We start from the raw sequence: 25,411 nt of genomic DNA, 5'->3' as shown, positions 1-25,411 counted from the left end.
CTAGACCTAACCTGAGATCTACTTGACTTTCCTGACAGGCTCACCTTACTTCAATAATCTCAATCCTTGGAAGGATGCTTAATAACTTTCAAAATTTGACTGGACTCAACTTGAATAACATCAGAAGAAAACCCCTAAGGTTTAGCTCTAGCCCAGGCAGACAACTCACTCACTCAAACCCCAAAAGCAGAGAGAAGAACAGACAAAACAAAAGCGAAAAAGAGAGGGTCCCCATTCTAATGGGGCGATGTGTGAAATGGTCACAACATATAGCAATTTAAAAATTATTTTGAAAAGACTATGTTCACATATTAAATGAATATAACTTCATGCATTCTAAGCTATCAAAAATAAGTAACTCTTATTGTTTTGTCTTCTTGTTCCAGATCATCTTCTAAAGATGGAATAGAAAAACCCAACAACTCATACATATCATTCTTTTCATGATCAATTTTAGGCATTGGTGCATCTTAAAGGAACCCTATTTTGTCCTCTCCTTTGTCAAGTGTGCAATTACAAAAAATGATTATGTTGCTCACATTGTCAAGTATTGGAAATTACACAATTTTGGATCCAGAATAATACATAAAACTCAACCTCATTATGATTCTAGAGTTAAGAACCACTACTCACAATCTCACAACTATACAGCCATTTTCATGTCTATTTTCTTGTGGGAATCATATCCAAGAAGCTCGATATCGCTTGCAACAAAAGAATCAATATCCTTCTTTTCTGGGTTGATTTTCAAAATCTGCTGTACAAAATAATAAGAAATTAACAACAGAAATATTGCCATAAAATAAAACCCGTCCTGCAGAATTTTACAGAAAAAAAAAACAGTTGCAAACCTCAGTAGCAAAAATGGTTAGACAAACAGACTTACTGGAAATGGTTTAGGTGAATTCTGAAGTTGTTCTAAGAGAGGGCCAACGTGAGTTTTATATACATGAGCATCTCCAAGCACATGGATAAAATCACCAGGCAGGAGGTCTGAAAATACATTCATAATTCATCCCACGATAACATAAAATGAATAAAACCCAAATTCAAGAAAACAAAACACAAATTTATGACTAAAATAGAACAATAATTCTGAGTTAATGAAGTTTTGCACATATTCAGCATACCACAAACATGAGCAATCATGCATGTTAATAGTGCATAGGACGCAATGTTGAAAGGCACACCAAGACCCATATCACATGATCGCTGGTACATTTGACATGACAATTCCCCTTTGGCCACATAAAACTGTACAAAAAAACACCAGAATGACCTAAATAGAACAATGAAATATGAATGCAAATGGATGGAGGAGTTTGGCATCATACAATTAAGAGCTGACCTGAGCAAACATGTGGCATGGGGGAAGAGCCATGAGTTTGAGGTCTGCAGGGTTCCATGCAGAAAGTATAATCCGGCGATCTTCTGGATTGAATTTAATCTTCTGAATTACATCTGCTAGTTGATCAAAGCCTTGGCCAGTGTAATCTGCATGCATATCAGTATACCTGTCCAAACAGCATATTGAACATTACGACTACTTGTAGGCAGATTTCATTGCAAAAAAAACCCACTATATCAAAATTTCTGACAGAAAACTTTACCAACCTAGCTCCAAAATGCCTCCACTGAAATCCATATATTGGTCCCAAATCACCTTCTTCTCTTTCTTTCAGCCCAATGCTGAAACAAAAAGCACATGAAATTTTAAGGCAGAAAACTAAAATTTGTACATGCACCATAATTAAAAACCACAATGAAATCAATTTAGTTCCTATTAAACTTTATCTTTTGTTATTTGCAGATATCATACTTAAGGGGCTGAAAGTAAACAGTTGACCCATTGTTCTTTATTTAAGGCACACAAATCCCAAAATCAAGAACAGCTTACCAGCCGTTTAACCTCTTTCTACTTAAGGTGCTCATTCCTGTGACTTCTGAACTCAACAACCATGGGCATTTTCAATTCTTTTGTTCCACACTTCTGTATCACTATTGCAACAGTTTTACAATCAACAAGATCCACCACCCATTTGCAATGCTCCCATTGTTTGAAAAGTGTTTTTTGAGTATAAATCTCATAGGAGGAAAAGAAACTAATAAACTAGAATCTCTTGCATTATCAGATATCACATCACAATGAGTATTCATTCATAAGGAAAGAGGATGATTATTCATACATAAGGAGAGAGGATGCTGTGAATACCTATCAAGGTAATCTCTTGATGCATTTCCATCCCATATATGTATTCCCTTTTCTTGCAAAACCTGCAATATGAGAACCAAAAATAAAATAAATAAATAAAAAAAAAAGAAATGGCAAGCAAGATCATCTTACAGTCAATATATAAAGATGACTAATTGCATATGTATTTCGCTGAAGATATGAAATATGCTCTTAAAAATTGTGCAAAAAAATTTAATTTAAAACAGGTGAATTCCCTAGACAACTATGATAGGTTTGAGGAGAGAAGAAATATTGAAGAAAATGAGAAGTAAACAAGTAAACTCCTTGTTACATTTTACATTAAAGCAGATCTAATGATGCTCTTTTTTCCAAACAATATTTACTTCTGTTACATGGTTGATTCAAAATACCATATAAGGGTGCTATGGAGGACATTATAAATAGTATATGCTTGTGATACAAATGGCTAATATGGACTTCTGGACTCAGGTCAAATTACACACTTTACTTCCAAAGTTTTTTTTTAAGGTATTTTTAGGTTAAAGCCTTTCCATTTGTCCCTTTCAGCACCCTCTTGGGCCTCTAAGATCTCTTATTTCAGGTACTTCAGGCTCCCACATCCTGTGCCCTTTCAGCCAATTCGTATATTGATGGTTATCATGGTTGTCACATTCTCCTTGAAATTTCAAATCTAGTTCCAGTGGTGCATACACAAAATATACTATCTACTTGCTTAATAACATATGAAATATTCAAAGGAATTCAGCTGCATATAAAGCTATTGTAATATCCCCACAATTTTGTTTTGATAATTTCCAGTTTACAACACAACAAGAACCCATTAGGGTTAGCAAATGAAAATACAATAATACTGAAAATGCACCCCTTCCACTTTCTGATCACCAAGTGCCCAACATGGGAAGGTGAGAGCATACGGTGTTAAGGGGATCGTTAGCTTCAAATCACTGGAAATTATTACAATGCTTGGGCGGCAAGCCAACCCCTTCCACTTATACAGCGGGATATTGAAAACACTGAAAATCACTTTGCGGTAAACCGACCAAAGACAAGCCAAGAAACTGAAATAACAATCACTCAACAGCTTATCCAGCAGGACGACTAGGAACGAAATTAACAATCAACTCTACCGCTTATGCAACGGGAAGACAGTATTACAAAATTCAGATATAGGCGGCAAGCCAACCTCTTCCACTTGTTCAGTGGGAAATGAAGAGCAATTCCAAATATAACTTGCCGATAGTACTACTATTCAGCATTACAATAATTTTCATGTCTGCAACAAAGGTAAATCACTGAACACAACTGCACATATTGCTCAATCAGCTCCACAAGTATAAGGGACTCTCCACACAAGAAAAAACACTCCAAACTCAGAAATCTCTAAATCTGATATATTCCCAGCACGTTGAAAACACACAGACCAGCAACACCAAATCCCACTAAAACACTCACAACTCTCTCAATTCTTAACCGAATGACATGAGACTAAAAGCATATGGTTCCTAGGAGGTAGGCGACCAAGCCTAGAACAACAAACTACAGCAAACTGACCCAAATACATTATGCACGCATCCCAAAGCACTCAGCCACATGGTATGGCCAGCTAAGGGGGTGATTTGCTAAAATAAAATCCAAGACACCATTTTAAGCTCTATAAACTCACAAAATGAATCGCCTAAACCAAACAAAGAGATAGATGAAATACCCAGAGCGAGGAGAATAACGCACTGAGACCAGCGACCAATAATCTACTTCAGCACATTTCACGACCAGCAACAAGAACACTCAGAAAACACTCCAAACTCCTGAATATGAAACACAAATCTGCAAAATTGTTCTTCAATCCACACTCCTAATTGAAGAAAGGTCACAAGTTCGACTAGTTGCTGTATTGCAAACAAAAAATCAAGCGGTAGCTAGGAGGTATGCATTCTCTGAAGCTTCATTCCAAATTTCAGCAACACTTCGTTATAATTTCTTCATGGATGCCCCCAAATGAAGGCCAAGGCACTTATTTATAACCTTCTCCCCAAATTGAACTTCTTCTCCCTCCAATATGGGATTAAACAATGGCAATCAAATTTCCTTTAATTTACTTTTCATTTCAATACCTCACCAAATCGCCCAAGTCACATCCACCCTTAATCGCCACTTTGATAAATATAATGCTTATTAAATAATATTTATGAAATTGCACTTTGGCGTCTCAATATGAAGGTGGAATATTTCGCCAAATAGACTTAGGATAAAAATAATATTTCCCTTCTCTAAGTCGTCCAAGAACATAGCATAGTCACCTTATTAAATTGCCAATAATGTGTAAAATGAGCGCTCAACAATGACTTATAAATAATAATATAACTTAGGCAATCTTACTTAGAAAATCATCCAACTTGCCTTAAGTTATAATTTAATTAAAAACATCATGGCGACCCCTTGAAATCACAACACAAATTACGCCTAGGCCATGAGAAATAATAAAGTATTAAAAAATACTTTTTCTTCCAAAAACTAAATATTGCCAAAATGAGTTGAAGCCAAGGTACTGAACTGCATTTTAGAAAATAGTCATCTGAGTTCAAAAATGGGATCCTACCAAAAATAACACTGCCAAACATAGCCACTGAGCTGACCTGCAAAACCCCTGCCAAAAATAGCACTTACTATAAATAGCATACTACTAGAAATTGTGTGTCAAAAGTCATTTTCATCACATTCTAAGCAGCAATCATGACTTACTAAAAATATTGTCGCGAAATCATCTCCGAAGAATTTGCATGTCAAACCACGTTGGAGCTCTCAAAAAACCCAGAAAGAATCTAGAGAGCAAACTGTAGAACTCCTGCACACACCTCTCCGAAAACCTTCCTGAAGACAGAAACCCTAATTTAGTCTCTGGTTAGCCTACAGGTTTCCAAAATAGGCTAAGACTCCATCCATCAGTCTAGAACTGAAAAGGGGACATTACAGCTATGTTATTGGGTTCCTCCCTAGCCCCTATAACAGTAAGGGTCTAATCCAGTGTCGAGAGAGCTCTAGGTTTAACATAGGGGCAACAAGAGCACCCCGAGTGGACCTTGGGTGAACCTAGGCCAAACTTGTAAGCCACTTGACCAAAAAACCAAAATAAGAAAAAAATTAATTGAAGATTTCTAAAAACAAAAGGCATCCTAAATACCTAATTTTGCCCTAAAGTAAAGGCACTTAACTTCTTTTGCCTCATTTCACAAACACAAGTGAGCATAACAACATTTTTGTCTCCAAGCTCCCATTGTTATTCTATGAAGGTTGCTACATTTTTCTTTGAAGGTCAAAGCTACAAAAGAGAAAAACCTAGACCAACAAGAGAGAGTTGCACAAAGATTTATCTATCATAGACAAGTGAATCTTGTAATTATTTTCAAGATTTAAGTTTTGAATTTTTTAAAAACCTTTTTATAAATAATACAAGGGTTATAATGCTAAAAAAAAGGATGTAAGATTGTAAATTTGTAATGTCTTTTTATTTTGTTATGCTCATATAAAATGGCTAATGGTTCTAGTTCATTTGCTGAAAGATCCCTGATGGATCTCTTTTACCAATCTGCTGTAATTTTTATTTATTTAAATTGATTTTTCCTGCTTATTAATATTTTCTTTCAGAAATAGACAGAAGTTGCAGAAGGGTTGAATTCTTTTTGTATTTTGATGATTTTTCAACAAGTAAATAATGAAGTACAAGTACATGAACAAAGTACTGAAAATGAAGTTCATATACAGCCAAAACAAATTCGATTCAAGGCAGATTTCTGAATATAAAATCAAATATTTGACCAGATGAAGATTTCCAATAATTTCAGGAAGATTACAATCAGGAATAATTCCAACCTGGATGCTGAAAGAGTAACATAACTAGGAATGAAGTTGTGGCAAGATTCCAGCCCTCCAAGTGCTGCACGTGGGAAGGAAAGTGGCTGCCAGGTACAGCCGTACGGCTGCCAAGTACACCCAACTGGTTAGAAACCCCAAAGCCCACGCTGAACTCTATCAGAATTGCTGAACCTCCAGAAAGAATGCCGTACAATCTCCAAGATGCTAATAGCTGCAAACAAATCCAAACCACTGTATTGGGGGCTACGTCCCAAACAGGCAAGGCATTGGGGTTGGCGTCCCAGATGCTGAAAAGCTCTTCCAGAGCCAAATCTCAAATCCAAGATGTAAAATGTGTAAAAGATAATCATAGAATGAAGCTCCTATCCCCTTATAACCCCTCTCAATTGCAAATCGAACCCTAATTGTCTCCAAGTGGCGTGGTCTAGTGGAAATGTTATAATTTCTTATTTTAAAGTGGTCATGTTACTAGAAAATGACCTTTTTCCCCATAGACAGAAATCCGCTCACTGAATTGCCCTGAGACCAAAGAGAAAGATTTAAAGAATTTCAAGATCTTTCCAACGAGCTATCACACAATAGGATGCGCATCCAGATGAGACCAAAAATCCCCTTATTACTCCAAAATGGCTAACAACTTAGCCTTATTTAATTATTAAACGCTAACTTAGGAAATATTAAAAATATAACCCAAATAGCCACAAAATGCCCAACTGACATTACAAACCCTAAAATCATCCTGTCACCTGTCTGTGACTGAAGTCGGAAATCAAGGATTCACTGGTAGTCTCATCCCTAAAATCTAGGGATGTTCCTAAAATTTAGGAAACAAGCCCAATCTCTTTGAAACTGAAACCATCTAAAAGGTCATGAATAACCTCACGACTGGCAACTGTCACGACCTCCTAAAATTTAGGGATACCCCCTAAAATCTAGAAACTGCTCCAAACTGGCTCCAAACTGCCTGTAAAGCCAAAATCCAATCACTATATGCACTGAATGAGTCCCAATCAACCTCTGCTAGCCTACGAGACTCCAATGATAGGCCAACTCCTCCGTCTCCGATGTCCACTCTAGAAAGGGGACATGACATTTGCCCCAAATGTAGAGAGCTCATTTAAATTTGATGCAATGTCACCTCTTTGGCAAAATACAACCATAATTGGACAACATTTTGGTGGTGGGGGCTATTGTTGCCTTTGTAGCCAATGTGGGTGCTCATATAAAAGCTTGTATGGTTGATTGAAAGCTCATTTCTGCACTATTACCACTTAAGAATAAAAACTTGTAAATGTTAAATTTAGCTATGAAGCCACCCAAGATCAATGTGACTAAAGGAAAGCAAGACAAGAACTCACAGATGAACAAAACTTAGCACTCTCCTAGCACTAAACTAGACTCACAATCTGAGCTAGTGTTCTGATTCTCAATACTTAGCATAGGGAGAGGTGAGGGCTTGTTTATATAGAAAAATGTGGGCATATAAAACCAAGAGGAATAATAACTCCCTGTAGCCCAAAATAGGAGGGAGTTTTACCTACTTGGTAAATGCCAAGTACATGGTTATGCCAACTTGGGTAAAGACAAGAAATGGTTATGGGATCCAAAGGAGGGTGTGACATTCAACCACCCAAGTGTGGGTGTGAATGACACATGTGATTGTAGGATTATGCCACATGTCCTCATTCTAACCATTCTAATATAACCTAAACAAGCTTAATAATGTGTAGGAAAAATAAATATTCCCTAACATAAGAGAAAATAAAAACCTACACTAACACTCCCCCTTAAGTGTAGCTTAGGTGGGTGAAAACACACAAAGATGGGTCCGAGCTACAAGGCCATGTTACGTACCCATGTACAAAAAAATCTCTCTCAAACGGAGAAAAAGAGAAAACCCAGTGGGACAAAACTCCTTCCCAAAAGAGAGAAAAGCAAACAAGTTTCCCAACACAAGAAGAATCTCATGCAAGGAGGAAATACTCTCCAAGATAGAAAGGATAAGAAAAACATAGTAGCCTCCCAAAAAGTAATCAACTATGTTAATTTTGTGGATCAGAATTAAAATTTATCTTGTTCTATGTACTATCTATCACTGAATTGTTGTATAAATTTGATTCTTTTATGTTGCAGGAGAGGAGGAATTTGTTTCAATGTCCATTCTCACACATTTCATTTGGTATATGTAGTGGGTTGGGTATGGTCAAGCGATGCCTTGACCGGCCATGTCTTTTGAACATGGCCGATCAAGACATCACTTGATCGTGCCCCCTCACAATAATAAATGTTTGAATGAGAGACTTCATTTATCTCTCATTCAATCATTTATATTACCGAGGCTATCATGCATTAACACTCCCTCTTAGCTAGGTAAGATAAATGTAGAAGGTATTGGGAGCAATATTCATAAATTGTATGATGCTTATCTTGGGACCTGTTATCAATAAAGCCTTGCACCCTCTGCTAAAACTATGAACTTCAGCTGCCTATTGAAACATGGGAACACTTCGAGGTTGTGGGTAACCTAAAGACTGAAGTGGACCTTCAGAGTAAGCTGGTTCTTTTCAAATTCTTCACCTAAACTAACAATTTCTTCAAGGAAAAGAGTGAAGAGGAGAACATGTGAAACTGAAATCTAAACCTAAGGTGATTGCACCAGATGATATGTCGAAATTCAACTAAGCAAAAGATACATAGTATAACAGTGATAATGAAGCTCTTTTACACTAACCAACAACCCATAATCTTTGCATCGATACTTCATAAGAAGGCTGGATAATCACAGTCCTAAGAGAAAAAAACTCCTCCTTTCACAGCCTAAGACTGATAATTACTGAAAAACACAGCTTATGACCTGCAAGAATAAATGTATTTCTGAATAAGGCATCAACAAAAAGTGCAATTTTAAGGGGGGGCAAAAGCCAACCACAAAGAACTAAACACTAAAGACACAATAACAGAAAAAATGAGAAGTAGAGAGGTCAACCAAGCTATTATCTCTGCCAAAAAGGTATCACCGAGCTTTATAATTCCTAAAAATGTGTTACAAAAACATTCCTTCTTGCAAAGAGAACTCAGAAATTACAGTCTACTAAAAAGATGAATCAAGAAGAACCCCTGAAAATGTGAAGTCTTACAATATATATGCTTTACCAAAGGCAGTCAAAAGGACTCCACCTCCTCTTTTCGGGTCGAGCAAACTCAAAAAACCCACCTTTTAGGGCCCCAAACATGTTTGAAAGGGAATGCACTTGAGCCAAAAGTCAAGCCACCCCATGTCTTCCCATAAAAACCATTAATTGCACAATAAATGACCCTCAAATATCTCTGATCAGACCTGCAGACCCTCATAAATGTAAAAAATATCCCCTTGACTTCTAATAAATGAAAATAAGATAAATATCTCATAAAGTGATTTATAACCTATCACTTTATTAAACATTTGTATTATTTCATTTTTACATTTTTAAGTCAATATTAATAAATCCAAATAAACTATTTAATAAAGTGAGTATTAATTAAATCACTTTAATAGATAGTTTTATTATTTCTTTTAATAATAACCTATGAAAAATATTTAATAAGTTATTTTTATGTATCACTTAATTAACATTAATTAGATGCTAATGTTTATTTAGTGGTAAATAAAAATCACTTATTAAATATTTTCTACATTATAAAAGTTATCAAGTGATAAAAAAGAAAATCACTTAATAAATATTTCCTAACATTATGAGAGTATCAAGTGATAAAATCACCCCCAAGGCTTTCATGGGGAAATAGAGAGGAAATAGAAAAATAAAATAGAAGGCAAAAAGTCTTAGACTATTCGATGGATATTTTAGGGAAAGAGAACCCTAAAATGCTTCATTTCTTCCTCATTTGATATTTTTTATTAGCTGGAAACTTCTGCCTGGGCATCGCCATGGGGTTTGGAAGAATTTGCACCATTTTGTCGATTCACTGAGTATTTGTCATGAGATTTTCCTGTGAAAAAAGCGTGGTAAGCTATAGAACTGGAAATCCGACCTCCATTTTTTTCGATTTCAAGGCAAATTTGGGCCTACATAGCCGTTGCTTTGACTGATTTTTTTTTTTTTTAATTTTGTCACTTTTGTTCTTATATCTGCTTTTTGGCCGCCATGTAATGGTTTTCTAGAAAAATTCGAAGGTTTCTGAAAGAAATTGCAGGCCGTCAAAAAGCATTCACATTTTGCAGGTTAGAAAGGGCATTTTCTGGAAATGCCTTGCAAAGTTTTACGCCATTAATGGCCGCTTCAGGTGCACATTCTTCTACGCACAAAACAATTCAATTTTTTTTTAAAAGCATTTTGCTTGGAAGAAAAATACTGTGAAAAAATTGCTGCTTGTTGTGATTATATTTCTATCCGAACTCCATGATGCCTTGACTGCGATTTTACTGTAACATTACTTCAGTATTCTCTTTTCTCCTTTCTGCTGCTTTAGACTGCTACAACCACCATTCATTTCGTTGTGATTGTCTTTCAATAGAAAATAACTATGATCTCCAAGCTACAATTGAAGTCTGCCCTTTGGGGATGAATACCCGTGATGGTAATTGAAGTTTAGAAGCATTTGTATGACTGTATTTTTGTAGGCCCTGTATGACTAGCATTGATTCCTTATATACAGACTTTGTCCTTTTGCCTTCACTGCACTTCATGGATCTTGGAGTTTTCTTGAGTAAGGCTACTGATTAGTGTTGATACTGCATTTGTTGTATACTTTTATAACATTGTTATGAAGTCATGGCCTTGATCCCTTGACTAAAAAGTTTGTCATATTCCTTATGTTGCTTCTCTGTTTTCAAGGTGATCTCAATCGTAAAGGTGAATGCGATTGTCCTTTGGTATCAAATGGTACTGTTAAATGCAATCACCTTACTGTAGCATGATTTAAACTTCAATGTCACCCCCTTGTTGATAAGATGATTGTCTTTGCCTAGTATGCATATTGGGAATGAAAGCATTATTTCATTGTGACTCCATTATTTTGTACTGTATACCAGCCTGATTCGCTTGTCCCCTTATAGCTCATTTGCTTACCTGTGGCATGCTGGGCTCAACCCTTGTGGGAGCCTCATTTTACCCCACATGCTGAAAAAGAACATGATCATATCTATAGCTGCACATAAAGCAAACATGTTAGAAATAATATGCACATGTATGATGATTTCTCTTGATTCTCTTGGACACCTAAAATATGCATCTCTTTTGACAGTGCACATCAAGACTGATTTATACATGTATAAGTGAATGCTCATGTATAGTGTATGACCTTTCATTGCTTAGAACACAATTCTAACCTATTGCCTATTGGATCATGCAGGAAACAGGAGCATCGAAGCCCTGGGAAGCAAGGAGGAGCAGGACAACACCAACAGATTTATGGATCAGCCAACAAGCGCCAGTCATTCAAGCAATGACTGGTCACCCTCTAGACATGCATTTTTTAGTATTTACTCATTCATGTATAATTTAGCTTTCATGTGCATCATGCATATTGAATGAACATGGTCAGTCTCACAGCTTATTGTGTGAGACATGCATTCTATCATTTTAATAAAGATTACATTATTTCCAAAAGACTTGCCTAATCTTTCTATGCTCGTACATTTATATCAATGACATGCTTTCTTTGCAATCTTTGCTTTCTACATTCTTTTGAGGTTATTTCATTTGTAATGAAATGCAACATAGAGAGGCCATTAAATACCACTTGCTCAAAAACTTAGTGGCTCTACCTAATTGAGCCTGTAGGTGAAAATCTGGTAACAGGACCATAGTTTCAAGATGTGAATTGCCTCTATCAGCCATTCTATTAACAAACTCTTGAGTGGATTGCCTTTGTCGGCGATTCTATCCATAAGCTCTTGTGTGGATTGCCTCAGTCAGCAATTCTATCCACAAGCTCTTGTGTGGATTGCCTCAGTCGGCGATTCTATCCATGAGCTCTTGTGTGGATTGCCTCAGTCGGCGATTCTATCCACAAGCTCTTGTGTGGATTGCCTCAGTCGGCGATTCTACCATGAGCTCTATCTGAGGCTATCATGCATTAACAAACTATACCAATGCTTGATGCTCGAATCTGGATGTAGAAGATGGACCACAATCGTCAAACAACATTCCTCCCCTTAGGAAGAAACAAAACCAAAGGTGCATGAAGAATGTCTTCCCATTCCTCAAAGGAATATGAAAGAAGAAAGTGCAAAATGTATGAAGTCTCTGAATATTACTCATGTGTCTCCATGTTGATGTCGAAAGTTGTCACAATCAAATCAGGCGTTCTAGGCCACACTGATGAAGATGACAATCCAAAACCTAGTAGAGATGTATGTCGAACAAGATCCAAAGACTCAAGTATCTCCTCTGAAGATAAAGGTTCCTCCTCCAAATGCTGCTCAAAAGTATCCACACTCATGTCAAACTGTAATGAATGATCATGTGGAGAATGAACAAGAGGATCCATAGCTTCCTCCATAACAACTGAAGAAGACTGAACTTCATCAAAGAGAAGATGAATGTTATGAATAGTGTCTCCCAAATCTGAAATATGAGACTCCACAAACAAACCTGCAATGTCTGTCAAGTAGTCATCCCATGAAATTGGATATGGAAGACAATGTGTTTCTTGCTGCACCGAATGATATGTAGCCATGGATGTAGCAACACAAGTATCCTCAAAAGCAACAATAGAAGGAGGAGAAGGAATGCAAGGTACAAGAACTGGATTTGATGTGAGAATACCCAAGTTCAAGTAACCAAAGTTCTCAAAATCAATGTTCACACTAGGAGTGTCATCAATAGCCAAAGGATTAGAACCATCATCGAGTGCAAAGTTTGAAAAGGTATATAACCAAATGCATGATTAACCATCCCAGTAGCAATTATCTCTCTGCTTTCCAAGTCTTGAATGATGACTGAATCAATTGTAAACTCCACAGTCTTCCCAGTTCCACCATGCGTAATCTGATAGATGGAAAGAAGATTGTTTGACAGATGAGGTACGCACAAAACATCATTGAAAGTGCCATCGCCAATATCAATGGAACCTTTCCCAATTATACTCATGTAAGTGTTGTTGCCCATCAAAATAGGTGACGTAACACAAGGTTCAAAAGAAGAGAACATAGACTATGTAGAAGCCATATGATGAGAAGCTCCAAAATCTAGGAGCCATCCCCCTGATTAGTAGCACAAAGAACTTTACCTTTACCTTTAGTTGCTTCGGAAGCAAGTCCTGCATGACCTTTTACCTTATTAGATCCTGATTGTTTTGAATTAAAAGGAGAAGAAGTTGACTCAGACATTCTAGAAGGTAGATCAATATTGTTCTTCTTAAGAAGATGTTTTAGTTCAACAATGTCCTTATAACAAGAATGTTCTTCATGTCCAGTTCTTTTGCAATATGAGCAAGTAGACTTCTCCTTCTTAGATGAATCATCTTTTAAAGATGATTTATGTTGTGTTTGATCTGTATGTGGCTTTTTCTTTGATTGCTTTTGCTTCTTATTAGAACCCTTTCCTTGATTCCCTTGTCTAGCCACAAAAGCATGTGGTGTAGATAACTTAAGAACCACTTAAGAACCCCCATTGCGATCAACTTTGATTTCTCAAGCATTAACATTTCCATAAATGAATCAAATGAAGATGTAGTGTAAGCACTACCCATTGTCAATCTATGGGTTTGGAAGCTAGAAACAAAAGTTGCATACTCGAAAGGAAGCTTGCCCAACAAGTTGAAAACCAACTGTGCATCCTTCTTCTCAATGCCACATTCTTTACATTGTGCTCTTAGCTCATTTGCTCTAGTGGCATAGTCTTGGATTGTATCAAAATTCTTTGGATCCAAATTTAGGAGATCACTTTCAAGTGAGTAACCTCTAATCTCATCAACTTGACCATATAATTTGCCAAGTTTATCCCAAGCTTCCTTGATTGTCTTACACTTTTCAATGTGAAACATTAGATTAGGAGATATATACTTTCTTAGTGTTCCAAGAGCCATAGAACTTTTGATGAGCCATTCCATTTTCAAATTAGGATCATTAAAATATGAGGGTTTTGAAATTGTGCCATCAGCATAATGACTTAAAGCTTTTTCCATTAGTTTACTCCATGCATTAACTTTCCAAGTTGCATAATTATATGGAGTTAAGAGTGGAAATTTAGGAGAACCCATAACTGAAAAATGAAAGAGCACGAGCAAGTAGATCATAAACACACACACACAAGAGAGACCCCCCCTTTTTCACTCAATCAAGAATCCCCCCCAACAAATAATGATTTGGCACTTTATAAATCAATGCGCTTACAATGTTGGAGTAGTTTTCCAAAGTTTACAATGTCCAAATGTGGACTCAAATACTGAAAGTACAATAAAATCTCAGAATGAGAACCTCAAAATAGCACCAATGTGTACTACTCGGAAAAATATCATCTTTCAAAAAAAGAATCACCTCAATTTGAGATCATATGTGAAAGTTACATACATTTGAAGTTGAAAAAATGAAGATTGCCCTTCAGTTCTGATGAGAAAATTGAATTCTGAAAAAATTGGGAACACTTGAGCAAAAAATGATGACTCCATTGCGAAGAGCGCAAAATTCTACCCCAAATCAAAAAAAATTGCACTGCAAAATGCCTTCGTATGAGTGAGAACGAGTTCTCCAAAATTTGGGTGAAAAATAGAAAATTCCAATGGTGAGGGGTCTTCTTTTTTTTAAAATAACTGCCACCAAATTTGGTTGAGCTGCTACTAAATCTGGAACAACACCAAAATTGGTTGAACAACCAGATTTGTCTTTTTATCAAATTTGTAGAAATCTCCAGATAAAAGTGGATCTTCACCAAATTTTGAAAAAACAATAAATTTAGCAAGACCACCAAACGTGGTAAATACCAACACGTATACCAAGATTTAAGCAGCAAGTACAGAGGGTGTAGAACCAAATTTCAAGGCCAAAGGCTGAATGCATTGGTAATGTATTTTTTTTGCTTTTAAACAAAAAAAAATTTTAAAATTCTTTAAAAAATTGGGTGGGAGACCAAAAGACCACATCCCACAACCCTTTATAAGGGTTCAGCTCACTTTAATGGCTGTAGCAGCTACGTACAAGTATGGAGCAGCAGCTATGTACCTTTTTGGTATTCCTTGAAGGTACGGGCCTGCGCAGCAGCACAGGTTCTTTTTTATTTATAATTTTTTAAATTTTTTCAAAGCTTTATTTTGCTTTCGATTTTTTTTCAATGATTTTTGATTTTTTTTTTTCAAAACAAAATTTTTACAATGATATTTTTGAATAACAATAATAATACTTTTTCACTTTCAAAAATTTATAATAAATAAAATTCATACCATATTGGGCAGGTGGGCAATAGGGCTCATCTGCTAAAAAAGATTTGCCTCGAATTTGACTATCACCAAAATTGATGAATTGACAATCAATCTTAGCGTTTTTGGGCCTTTTGGACGCGATGGTGCTATCTGTTTGGCTTGAAAATGCACCGAGAGATCAGCTACCTTCTGAATCTGGTTGCGAAACCTCTATTAGGAACTTTCACAAAATTTGCATCCAGGGTCTGATCTAGACGAAACAAATGACAACTCTGACTTTCGCGGCTGCTCTAAACTGAAAGGTGAGCTCAAATTTCCTCCAGGAAGCTCCAAAACACCTATATTGATAAGCAAGAATTAGGAACCCCCCTAGAAGCTACAATTCCTTGAAGCTTTTCTGACTCTTCAAAACATCATCGGATGCAACAGAAATCATACTATGCTTTCAAGAATGAAATGAATCTAAATTCTTTGAATATATATATATATATATATATATATGCTAACCCACAACTCACAGCTAGCTCTAATACCATGTTAAATTTAGTTGTGAAGCAACCCAAGATCAATGTGACTGAAGGAAAACAAGACAAGAACCCAAAGATGAACAAAACTCAGCACTCTCCTAGCACTAAACTAGACTCACAATCTGAGCTAGTGTTCTGGTTCTCGGTACTTAACATAGGGAGAGGTGAGGGCTTGTTTATATAGAAAAATGTAGGCATATAAAACCAAGAGGAATAATAACTCCCTGTAGCCCAAAATAGGAGGGAGTTTTACCTACTTGGTAAATGCCAAATACATGGTTATGCCAACTCAAGTAAAGACAAAAAATGGTTATGGGGAGGTGGCAAATAAATCCAAAGGATGGTGTGACATTCAACCACCCAAATGTGAGTGTGAATGACACATGTGATTGTAGGATTATGCCACATGTCCTCATTTTAAATTCTAATATAAGCTAAGCAAGCTTAATAATGTGTAGGAAAAATAAATATTCCCTAACATAAGAGAAAATAAAAACCTACACAAACAGTGAAAAGCCAAATAAAATAGGGTTCAAAGCAACAAAGAATGGGATGTAAAAGAACAAGCGAATGCCAAAATAGTGAGTAATTGATCAAAGGAAAGACTGTATCCTCTTTCCATGAAAAAATTTTGTAATCCTTCTAGTAGTTTATCACAACTAGCTAGCTCACATACTATGCTCCTTGGGAATGCATTCCCTGCCCAAAATGATCTCACCCCCTATAGGGACATTTTCCACCCAGACCCTTTTTTAACAAAATTTCAAGAGCATCCCCAAGACATCAAAATTTTACAAGCTACATTTTGCCCCAAGGACAACTACCCATTCCCTAACGTACACAAGCACATTTTAGTTATTTTTTTTAGCTTACAACCTTTCAATGCCTATCTGATTTATGACATGCCCATCTAGGATTTATAAAAAATTATGAAAATGGCACTACCCCCACCAAACTATAAGCTTGACCAAGTAATAGAACAATAATTAATCATGATCACAAGATCTACAAAATACACATCCTCTGTTGTAGAACTCTACACCTTCACAATAAAAGCCAAAGTGAAGGACTAGCTTGTTTTAGACATAGGACAACTTGTTCAATATGCTAGGACTACCATAAACAAAGTTGGCATGCTACAATCATTATACTATTGAATACGAGTTAAGTCATGGTCAAAAAGAAATGCCACTTGCATGATGCAAAAATGTACCAATCATGCCCTACACAAAAAAACTCATTAACCAAGCCCATCTATTAGTATCCCACCTAAGGTCAAACTGGAGCATAACTAATAATCTTTTTACTTAGTCATTCCTCTTTGTTAATGAGTTCGACAGTAAAACATGCAATCTTAAAGGCTTCAAGAAAACTTCAAAAACAAACCCCACACCTGAACATACACAACCCATTCCCCCACCCTTTTTAAAACCTTTCATGCCTCCATCTTCTTGGGAAGATGGATATAGGGCCCTTATTTTGCATAAAAGAGAAGCATTGGAAAAGGCCTTCAAGAATGGGGCGAGGGAGGTTGCAAATGAAAGTGCTGCTCATTTCATTTATAGCAGTAGATTTCCATTTGACCTTGTTAGATCACCATATTGGAGGGAACTAGTGATGATAACTGCCAATGCACCTGCTAATTACATTAGTCCTAGCTATGAAAAGAAAAAACTTTTGTAGGGGTGGTGTTGAGAATAATCAAAATACATGGCTTGAAACAAATGTGTCCATTTCTAATGGATGGTAAGATTGCAAAAATGGACCACTAATCAATGTCATTGTCGGGTCCCCTAACGAGCCAACATTTTTGGAAGCAATAGATTGAGAGGAGCAAGTAAAAAATGCAACTTTCCTTGCCAATATTCTCATACAATCCATTGAGACAATGGACCCCAAAAATGTTGTTCAAGTCATAACATGCAATGCTAAAAATTGTAGAACGGTTGGTTCAATAGTGGAGAGTAAATGTACACATATTTTTTGGTCATTGTGCATTGTCCACTCACTCAACTTGATATTGCAAAAGATTGGCACAGAGATCAAGTGGGTCAAAGAAATCTCCACAAAGGCTGAAGAGATTCAACATTTTTTGACAAATCATTATATTTCACAAGCCATCTTCAAGACCTTCTCCAACTTGGAGCTGTTGAAGGATTTAAGTTTTACATTTCAATATAATTTTTTTTTTTATATGTAACATGTCATCTATCTTTTAAAGTTTTACTTTCCAATATAATTTTTTATTTTTTATATGCAACATGTCATCTATCTTTTAACATTTTAATTTGTTTACTGTTTGCACCATGTTAAGTTGTCAAAACTCAATTTGCATCACATATAATCATCTTAAAGTGACTTGTGAAGGTGGGAGAAACATTGAGTGCTATGGTCATCAACACTCTTTGGAGTGTATGGAGGAAATCAAATACAAAGAGTACCCAAAATATCAAAGCATTGATCCTAGATGATGAGTGGTAGGCTCATGTTGAATATGGTTTGAATTTCATTGAGCCCATCATCGACATGATTAGATATGTTGGTATGCATTGCCTATGTTTAAGTGAAATATATAATGGCATGGACTCCATGGTTGAAAAAATAAAAACCATAATAGAAGCCAAAGAACATGACTTCACAAAAACATTTTTCAAAAGGGTGCAAAAGATAATTGTTGACTATTGGAACAAAATGACCACACCCTTGCATCTTCTAGCATTTGCTTTGTCTCTGAAATATTATACCTTAGAGAAACTTTCTTTGTTGAGGAGAGTGACACCATATAGAGATAAAGAGATTGTTGTTGGCTACAGGACTACATTTCAAAAGAATATTCCCAAATGTAGATATACAAAGTGTTGTCGTGAATGAGTTTAGCCACTTTGCACCTTCAAAGAATCATGATGTTTGCACTTTTCAAGACAAATACAAAAAAAGCTCCTGAATGGTGGTACATACATGATCAAGACTTAATTCACTTACAACCTCTTGTAATAAAAATTCTCTTTCAAACATGCATCTTTTTATTTTAACTCATTTTTCATTTGCTACTATATATTATAATTAATAATTTATGTTTTGTAATTGTATATGTTGTATGCAAATTCAACTAGTTGCAAGTTCTTCGACTAAAAAGAGTAGGAGTATCCACTCTTTTATCCACTTAGTTAAGTGCAACCGATTGGGTGCAAAAAAAGGTTGAGGGTTTGATCTTTGTGCACTCCAACTTGTGTCTCTTATCACATAACTCATGAGAGACTTAAATACAATGAGACTGTGACAAGGAATTAGGATCTAACTCCTGAGTGTGCCAACTTAAAGGTTACAATTGCACGACTTGTTGAAATCTCTACAGATGAGGTAGGAATAGGTCTCATTGCAATTTGGCCTATACATTAGGAATAGGTCTCATTGTGGGCTTCCTTGTTTGTCTTATGCGCTTCTCTCCTTGTTTGAATCAATCCCAACACCCAACTTCTTTGGAGAACTCTCTACCACTTAAGTTGCTCCAGTTACTCAAGCAAGGTTAGAACTCACATGAGTAAGTCCAACCACCAACATGTCTAATTCATTATCCTTCACTTGCAAGGGATTAGGAGGGGTCTGAGATGGTTTGTCAATTCCCTTCATATGGCTTTTGAGTTTGTTCCCTTTCATTTCCTTATCGCCTTCAAGATTCCTATATTTTAGGCCATGTAGCCATATGAGCCCCTTTTAGCCCTCCCTTCGTGGTTTTTGCTCATTTGCTCTAAAAACTTTCAAAGGACCCTCTAAAAGCTTTGGTGATTCGGATACCCATTTGGACACTCTACAAGATTTAGGAGATGAGGTGGTCTGATATGTCCATACAAGTACGGCCCCCAAAATGGCACTTTTCAAGGGTTTAAGGTTTATGTGCTTTCAACAAAGGGTTTTATGGGACTCCACACTCATATTGAGGCTCTGCACAACAACCCTCCTTCATACCAAACACTTGGCTCTATCAAATCTGATCACCCCTGCAAGAAATAGGAAGAATAACAGTCATGTTCCCTAGTCGGGCTATGGCAAAGCTCACCTAGGGCATGCTTTCAAAATGCTCAAAAGCAACTTCTAGGTCTTGAAACTTTGTATATACACTGTACACGGACTCCATTACTCAAATCCCAAGGGCCATAGAGAAAACACAATGGGAATTCAAGTTAGAGCCATTCCTAGGGCCTTAACTGCTTTACTCAGGCCGAGAGCAGTGAAACAAGAAAGAATTTCAAAACACCAGTTAGATCTGTATAATGAAATGACACAAGTACTTCCTAAGCACCACAACAGCGCAGACTAAGCACCCATGAAGGTACAGTACGGAATTTAATCCATCTAGTACGGACTGCTATAAGCAAATTAACAAGTTTTTGTGAAAATTAGGAAATTGCTTCAAGTTGCTTATTGAGAAATTCAATTTTTGATCCTCCAACTCTTCTACAACATTTTGAGAGGCCTTATATATGCCTACTCAATCAAAACCAACCACCAATCGGACCTCTAACTACCGATTTGAGCATTTTGTAAAAATTGCTCACATTGTTGCAAAATGTTGTCAAGCAAACATGACAACTTTTACTCCACAATGCATTTTTACAACTTTTGCATATCTTCACACTCTTAACCCCCTAGGATGGTTTCATACCATCAAATAAACATTTTTAAAAGCCTTATGAGGCCTTACAAGGAGTTTTACACAATTTTGCTATATGATGCCATTTTAAGCTTACAAAGGCACATAGGCCAAAACTGAGTAAACAAGCTAAGATTAATGACCAACAAACTACAAAACAAACTCAAGCACATTCTTGGACTCTTCAATAGTCCTTTATTCAATCATTGACCCAATGAGGATCATTCACTCCAAAATTTGAAAATTCATCAAGAAACCTCGGGTGCTCCTGCACCACATGGTTAGTGGTAGTGGCACTATAGTTGTTTGTGATTCAAATGACATTGAACTAAATGTTGAGTTTGATGTTTTCAATGAAGAGCAATATAAAAATTATTGAATATTGATCGTATTTTTCATTGAAAATTGACATTTGACAATCATTGAATTATTATACTATGAATTTTCAGTATTTTCTTTTTTGCAAATTATGAGGTATCCAAATATTTCATTTATTGCCAATGAGTGTTACTCTTTTAATATTACTGTATATATCTGTGTGTGTGCGCGTGTGTCTGTGCGTCTGTGCGTCTGTGTGTGCATGTGTGTGCGTGCGTGTGTGCATGTGGGTGTGTGTGTGCGTGCACGTATGTGTGCACGTGAGCGCATGTGTGTGTGTGTCGATATGTGTGTGTGCGCCCGCGCATGTGTGTGCGCCCGCGCGTGTGTGTTGTGTGTATTGTGTGCGTGTGTGTGCATGTGTGTCTCTGTGTGTGTGTGTGTTTGTGTGTCTGTCTGCGTCTCTGTGTCTGTGTCTGTGTCTGTGTGTGCGTGTGCGTGTGCGTGTGCGTGTGCGTGCATGTGTGTGCATGCATGTGTGTATGTGTGTGCATGCATGTGTGTATGTGTGTGCATGTGCGTGTGCGTGTGCGTGTGCATGTGCATGTGCGTGTGTGTGCACGTGTGTGTGTGTGTGCATGTGTGCGTTGTGTGCATGTGTTGTGTGTTGTGTACACGTGTGTGTGTGTTGTGTGTGTTGTGTGTGTGTGCATGTCTGCACGTGTGTCTGTATCTGTGTCTGTGTGCATGTGTGCGTGTGTGTGCGTGTCTGTGTCTGTGTCTGTGTCTGTGTTTGTCTGTGTGGCTGTGTCTGTGTCTGTGTCGTGTGTTTGTGTGAACCCATACTCTTACCCAAAGGAAAAAAAGCCATACCAATGTACCCATACGAAGACTAGCAACCTAGGTATAGATGATAAAATAGACACCAAAACACTCACGTTTAGGGATTGGGAGAAAGATGCCTATATCACCTCGTGAATATAATATAAATATAGCCATAGCCTTCTTAAAGTCCCATACCCTATTTAAAAAATGATATCTCCATCCCTATGTCTAAGGTCTCTTGCTAACTATGGAAGCTAACAATACCAGATGAAATCCAAATGAAAAAAATAGAATGATCAAATGGATTCCCAAATAAATGGTAAGTTGCAGATTAGAAAATTTCTCTACAAAGCCCAAATCTCAAATGACAAAAGCAAAACTTCTTGAAAAGTACCATGAAGAAACTCTTTATAGAAAAGCAAGGAGAAATATGTGCATAAAGAATGAGATAAAAATGGGGTTAATTGTATTAAAAAAAAATGTGTTGTTCAATGTGATAGTTCACTTTATCTCAGAATACAAAAACGTAAAATTACAGATATTATAATTGAGGAATGAATCAGAATTCTTTCATGTTTATTCGATATTTTAAGATAACTACCATGCTAGTCAATTGGTCAATTAAGTACATTCAGCTAGCATATATAAGATATCCTTGGAATAGTTTCACCTCATTTGCCACATTTACTTCCATGCATCTTAAATTCAGTTGAATATTTTTTTCAGAAAGCTCAATGTCACTGTATATAGCAATTTGAAATTTACCTTTGCATTTGTTGAACCACTTATGAACCATAGTAGTTCCTCAACCACTCCACGCCAGAAAACTCGCTATGGTAATACATGAAACAGTACAGTCAATAATACAGACTTCCAACCATGAAAATATACAGAACGGACTTGCAATCATTCTTGTATGTCTTTTGAGGGAAAATGAAAACTTTGACTGAAACATATAATCACAATAAGACAACATATAACTTCAAAATAGATTGAGTTTTAACAAATTAACCCATAGAGATGGACAAAGACAACTTATCACCTTTGTTGTTAGAAGCGGAAAACACTTGCGTAGATTAAAGCGCATCTGGAAAGATATTAAAACATCAGAAATAGGACTAATAAATTCAAGGGTTTATTCATTTAACTCTGTTATATAAGTAAACAATAAATCAATAATCAAAGCAAATTTAATTCACTAAAAAGAATAAGAAACAAAAAACCTGACAACCAAACTTTGACAGTGTGCCAGTTCCTGTCCGATCTCCCTTGTCAATCCCATTTGAAATGATATCCTGTATCAACCTAAGATAAAAATACTCCTCATGTCTTTCAAAGATGAATTTGGGAAGAAACTGATATCGCCGAGATTCAAACCCATCATAAATATTCTTGGTTGTAGATCCATTGTCAACGCTTTGAGAAGACACTAAGGTGTCCATACTAGAAGAGTTTCCGAATCGAACATAGGTTGAGAAAGAAAATCGAATATCATTTTCCACAGAGGGTGATAATGAATACCAAGGCCGAAATATAGATTTATCTATGGGAGGCATGAATGTGTCACATTCAAATGGAGTCTCTATTTCAGTGATGTGGATTGCATCACAATTAGGTTCAATGAGGGCTCCTCTGAAAAAAAATCATAAATGGAACTGTTTTAGTGCAATCTGATGACATACTAAAGCTAAAATTGTGAGATAAACCACTGCATTTGAGATAGCAATGGGTGTACCTAAAAACCTGACAACCTCCAATGACAAACACTGTCTCTATAGACAAAGCATATGGAGGAGCTGCAAGCATCTGAAGAGCTGAATGCAAACTCCCGCACATAACTACATTCTCCATGGTTGCAATGTCAAAGCTACCTGACCGACTTAGCACAACATTCAAGCGGCCTGGAAGAGGCTGATTCTTGTTTGGAATACTTTCCCATGTCCCGCGTCCCATTATGATGGCATTCTTCTTTGAAGGAACTGAAGTGTGAGATGTGACTTCCTTGAAGAACTTCAGATCCGAAGGTAGTTTCCATGGAAGCTTCCCATCCTTTCCAATGCCCATTGCTGATGTTGCAGCTACCACCACTTGGAAGGTTCTCATAGGCTCTGAGGGCACATCAGAAACTCCTTGTGGGATGCTAGAGCTGAAATTATTCGCCATAGTTGCCATGGTTGAAATGAAAGGAAAGATGAATGGGTAAGAAAATTGTTGTGATTGTTTCTGGACAAGTGAAGCCGTTATCTGGCGTTATCTGGGAAATGGCCAATATTGAGTTCTTGTAATTCTCTACAAGCCAAAAAGGAAATAAATTTAGTACTATGACAACACAAAATAATCACAGCAGATTCTAGGCCATTTTGCATTAGGGAAAAAACAAAGCAAATATCGCACCTTGCAAACCATACAGAATGCTGACACACAAAGAGAAGAGTCAAAGCTAACCAACACCAAAGAGACTAAGAGAGGAAGTAAAAATATAGTAATTAAAACTATCCACTTGCTAAAATGCTGATGACAGAGACCATATAGACAAATTCTAGAAAATGTGTAGATGTTGTAAAAACGACCCACGTACTAAATTGTGTAGAGCGGTTGCACAGTAAACACACTGATAAAAACAACAATGGAAGCCTTGCAAATTCTAAAGTTTATCAAACCTGTTTACAGTTAACATGTTGAAAAAATCACTGTATGAATTGGATATCTGAAGGCTATTGTGAATATCAAAAAACATCAAAAGACATGAGAAATGGCCAGCGGATTTTTCTGACAAAATGGCTTTAACTACATTCAAAATGTAAAGAATATGTAAAAGCGTGTAACTTGAAGAAAGCTGAAGGCGAATACATCTCCAATTAAACTGTTATATATTTCACCCGCAATAAAACAAATTCTTGCAGATCTTAAATCAGACGCAATAATACAAAATCTCGAGTATTTATTTTAGAAATGAGTTTTCATAAAAACATTTTTGTAGAAGTATAAGCATACATTGATAAATTATGTTCCAGATGAATTTGACTTAAAACTTGGGATATCATTTTAAGATCTAGATTTTTTATATGAACGAACTTTAGCATGTATTAATACTACAGATGATTCAATTAATTCTAAAACTGAATCTCTATAAAAACAATATTCTGAATGAATAAAAGAGCACGCTAGAATAAATAATACAGATGATTTAGCTTATGTAAAAAGAATCATCTAAAATGATAAATCCATCTTATCTGTACCTCTTAAAAAAACATCGTCAAACTCTGAAAAGGGGCGAATCGCCCTTATAAGACGCTTAAACCGGACCACTTTTTTTGCGGGTAACATCAAACTGAACAGTAATAACATATTTTTGTTTTTAAAAAACATGGGTAGCAAAAGGGCATTATAGAAAGCAAACCTGGAAAAGAAAATTGACTTTTTGTAGAGGATTTGGGAGAAAACGATTCTTCCTGAACCAAATTGAACCGTTCGTTTTCTGGATTAAATTGCAGGTGAATCCAGCTTGGCGGAAAAAGACCCAAGGGCCTGATATGGTGAGAAATTTATGCATTTTGCAAGAGTTTGCGACGCAGAAATGCCATTGGGGCTTTGCTCTTGTATCTTGAGCTCCTATGGCGGGAGATATGTTCGACAACACATTAAAAT

The 25,411-nt window shown here is 36.5% G+C and overlaps 1 protein-coding gene across 2 annotated transcripts; it reads right to left on the bottom strand.

The window, feature by feature from the left end:
• Positions 1-299: 299 nt before the first annotated feature.
• On the bottom strand, positions 300-25,411 carry LOC131028859 (bifunctional dihydrofolate reductase-thymidylate synthase 1-like). Of its 2 annotated transcripts, none has more exons than XM_059209974.1 (11): positions 25,164-25,411; positions 23,499-24,052; positions 22,987-23,395; positions 22,806-22,850; positions 22,529-22,594; positions 2,213-2,274; positions 1,615-1,689; positions 1,349-1,514; positions 1,131-1,254; positions 887-993; positions 300-754 (listed from the first exon to the last, which is right to left on the bottom strand). In XM_059209974.1, exons 2-11 carry the CDS (start codon positions 23,933-23,935, stop codon positions 644-646), a joined length of 1,602 nt encoding a protein of 533 aa, XP_059065957.1. In that variant the 5' UTR covers positions 23,936-24,052; positions 25,164-25,411; the 3' UTR covers positions 300-643. The 2 variants fall into 2 exon arrangements, with proteins under 2 accessions (XP_059065957.1, XP_059065958.1); XM_059209975.1 differs by lacking the exon at positions 25,164-25,411 and adding an exon at positions 25,003-25,114.

This window comes from Cryptomeria japonica, chromosome 8 (genome assembly GCF_030272615.1).
Source record: "Cryptomeria japonica chromosome 8, Sugi_1.0, whole genome shotgun sequence".
NCBI lineage: Eukaryota > Viridiplantae > Streptophyta > Pinopsida > Cupressales > Cupressaceae > Cryptomeria > Cryptomeria japonica.
Note: the sequence above shows the minus strand (reverse complement) of the source record. Positions and strands in the feature narration are given on the sequence as shown.

Bases quoted from the DNA above. Each gene is read 5' to 3' on its own strand.
- LOC131028859 (XM_059209974.1), bottom strand. From the start codon at position 23,935: ATGGCAACTATGGCGAATAATTTCAGCTCTAGCATCCCACAAGGAGTT. The intron at 22,851-22,986 runs GTTTTTTGTTTC...ATATCTTTCCAG, and splicing joins TGTCAAAGTTTGGTTGTCAG to ATGCGCTTTAATCTACGCAA. The intron at 1,255-1,348 runs GTCAGCTCTTAA...TTTTTTGTACAG, and splicing joins CATGCCACATGTTTGCTCAG to TTTTATGTGGCCAAAGGGGA.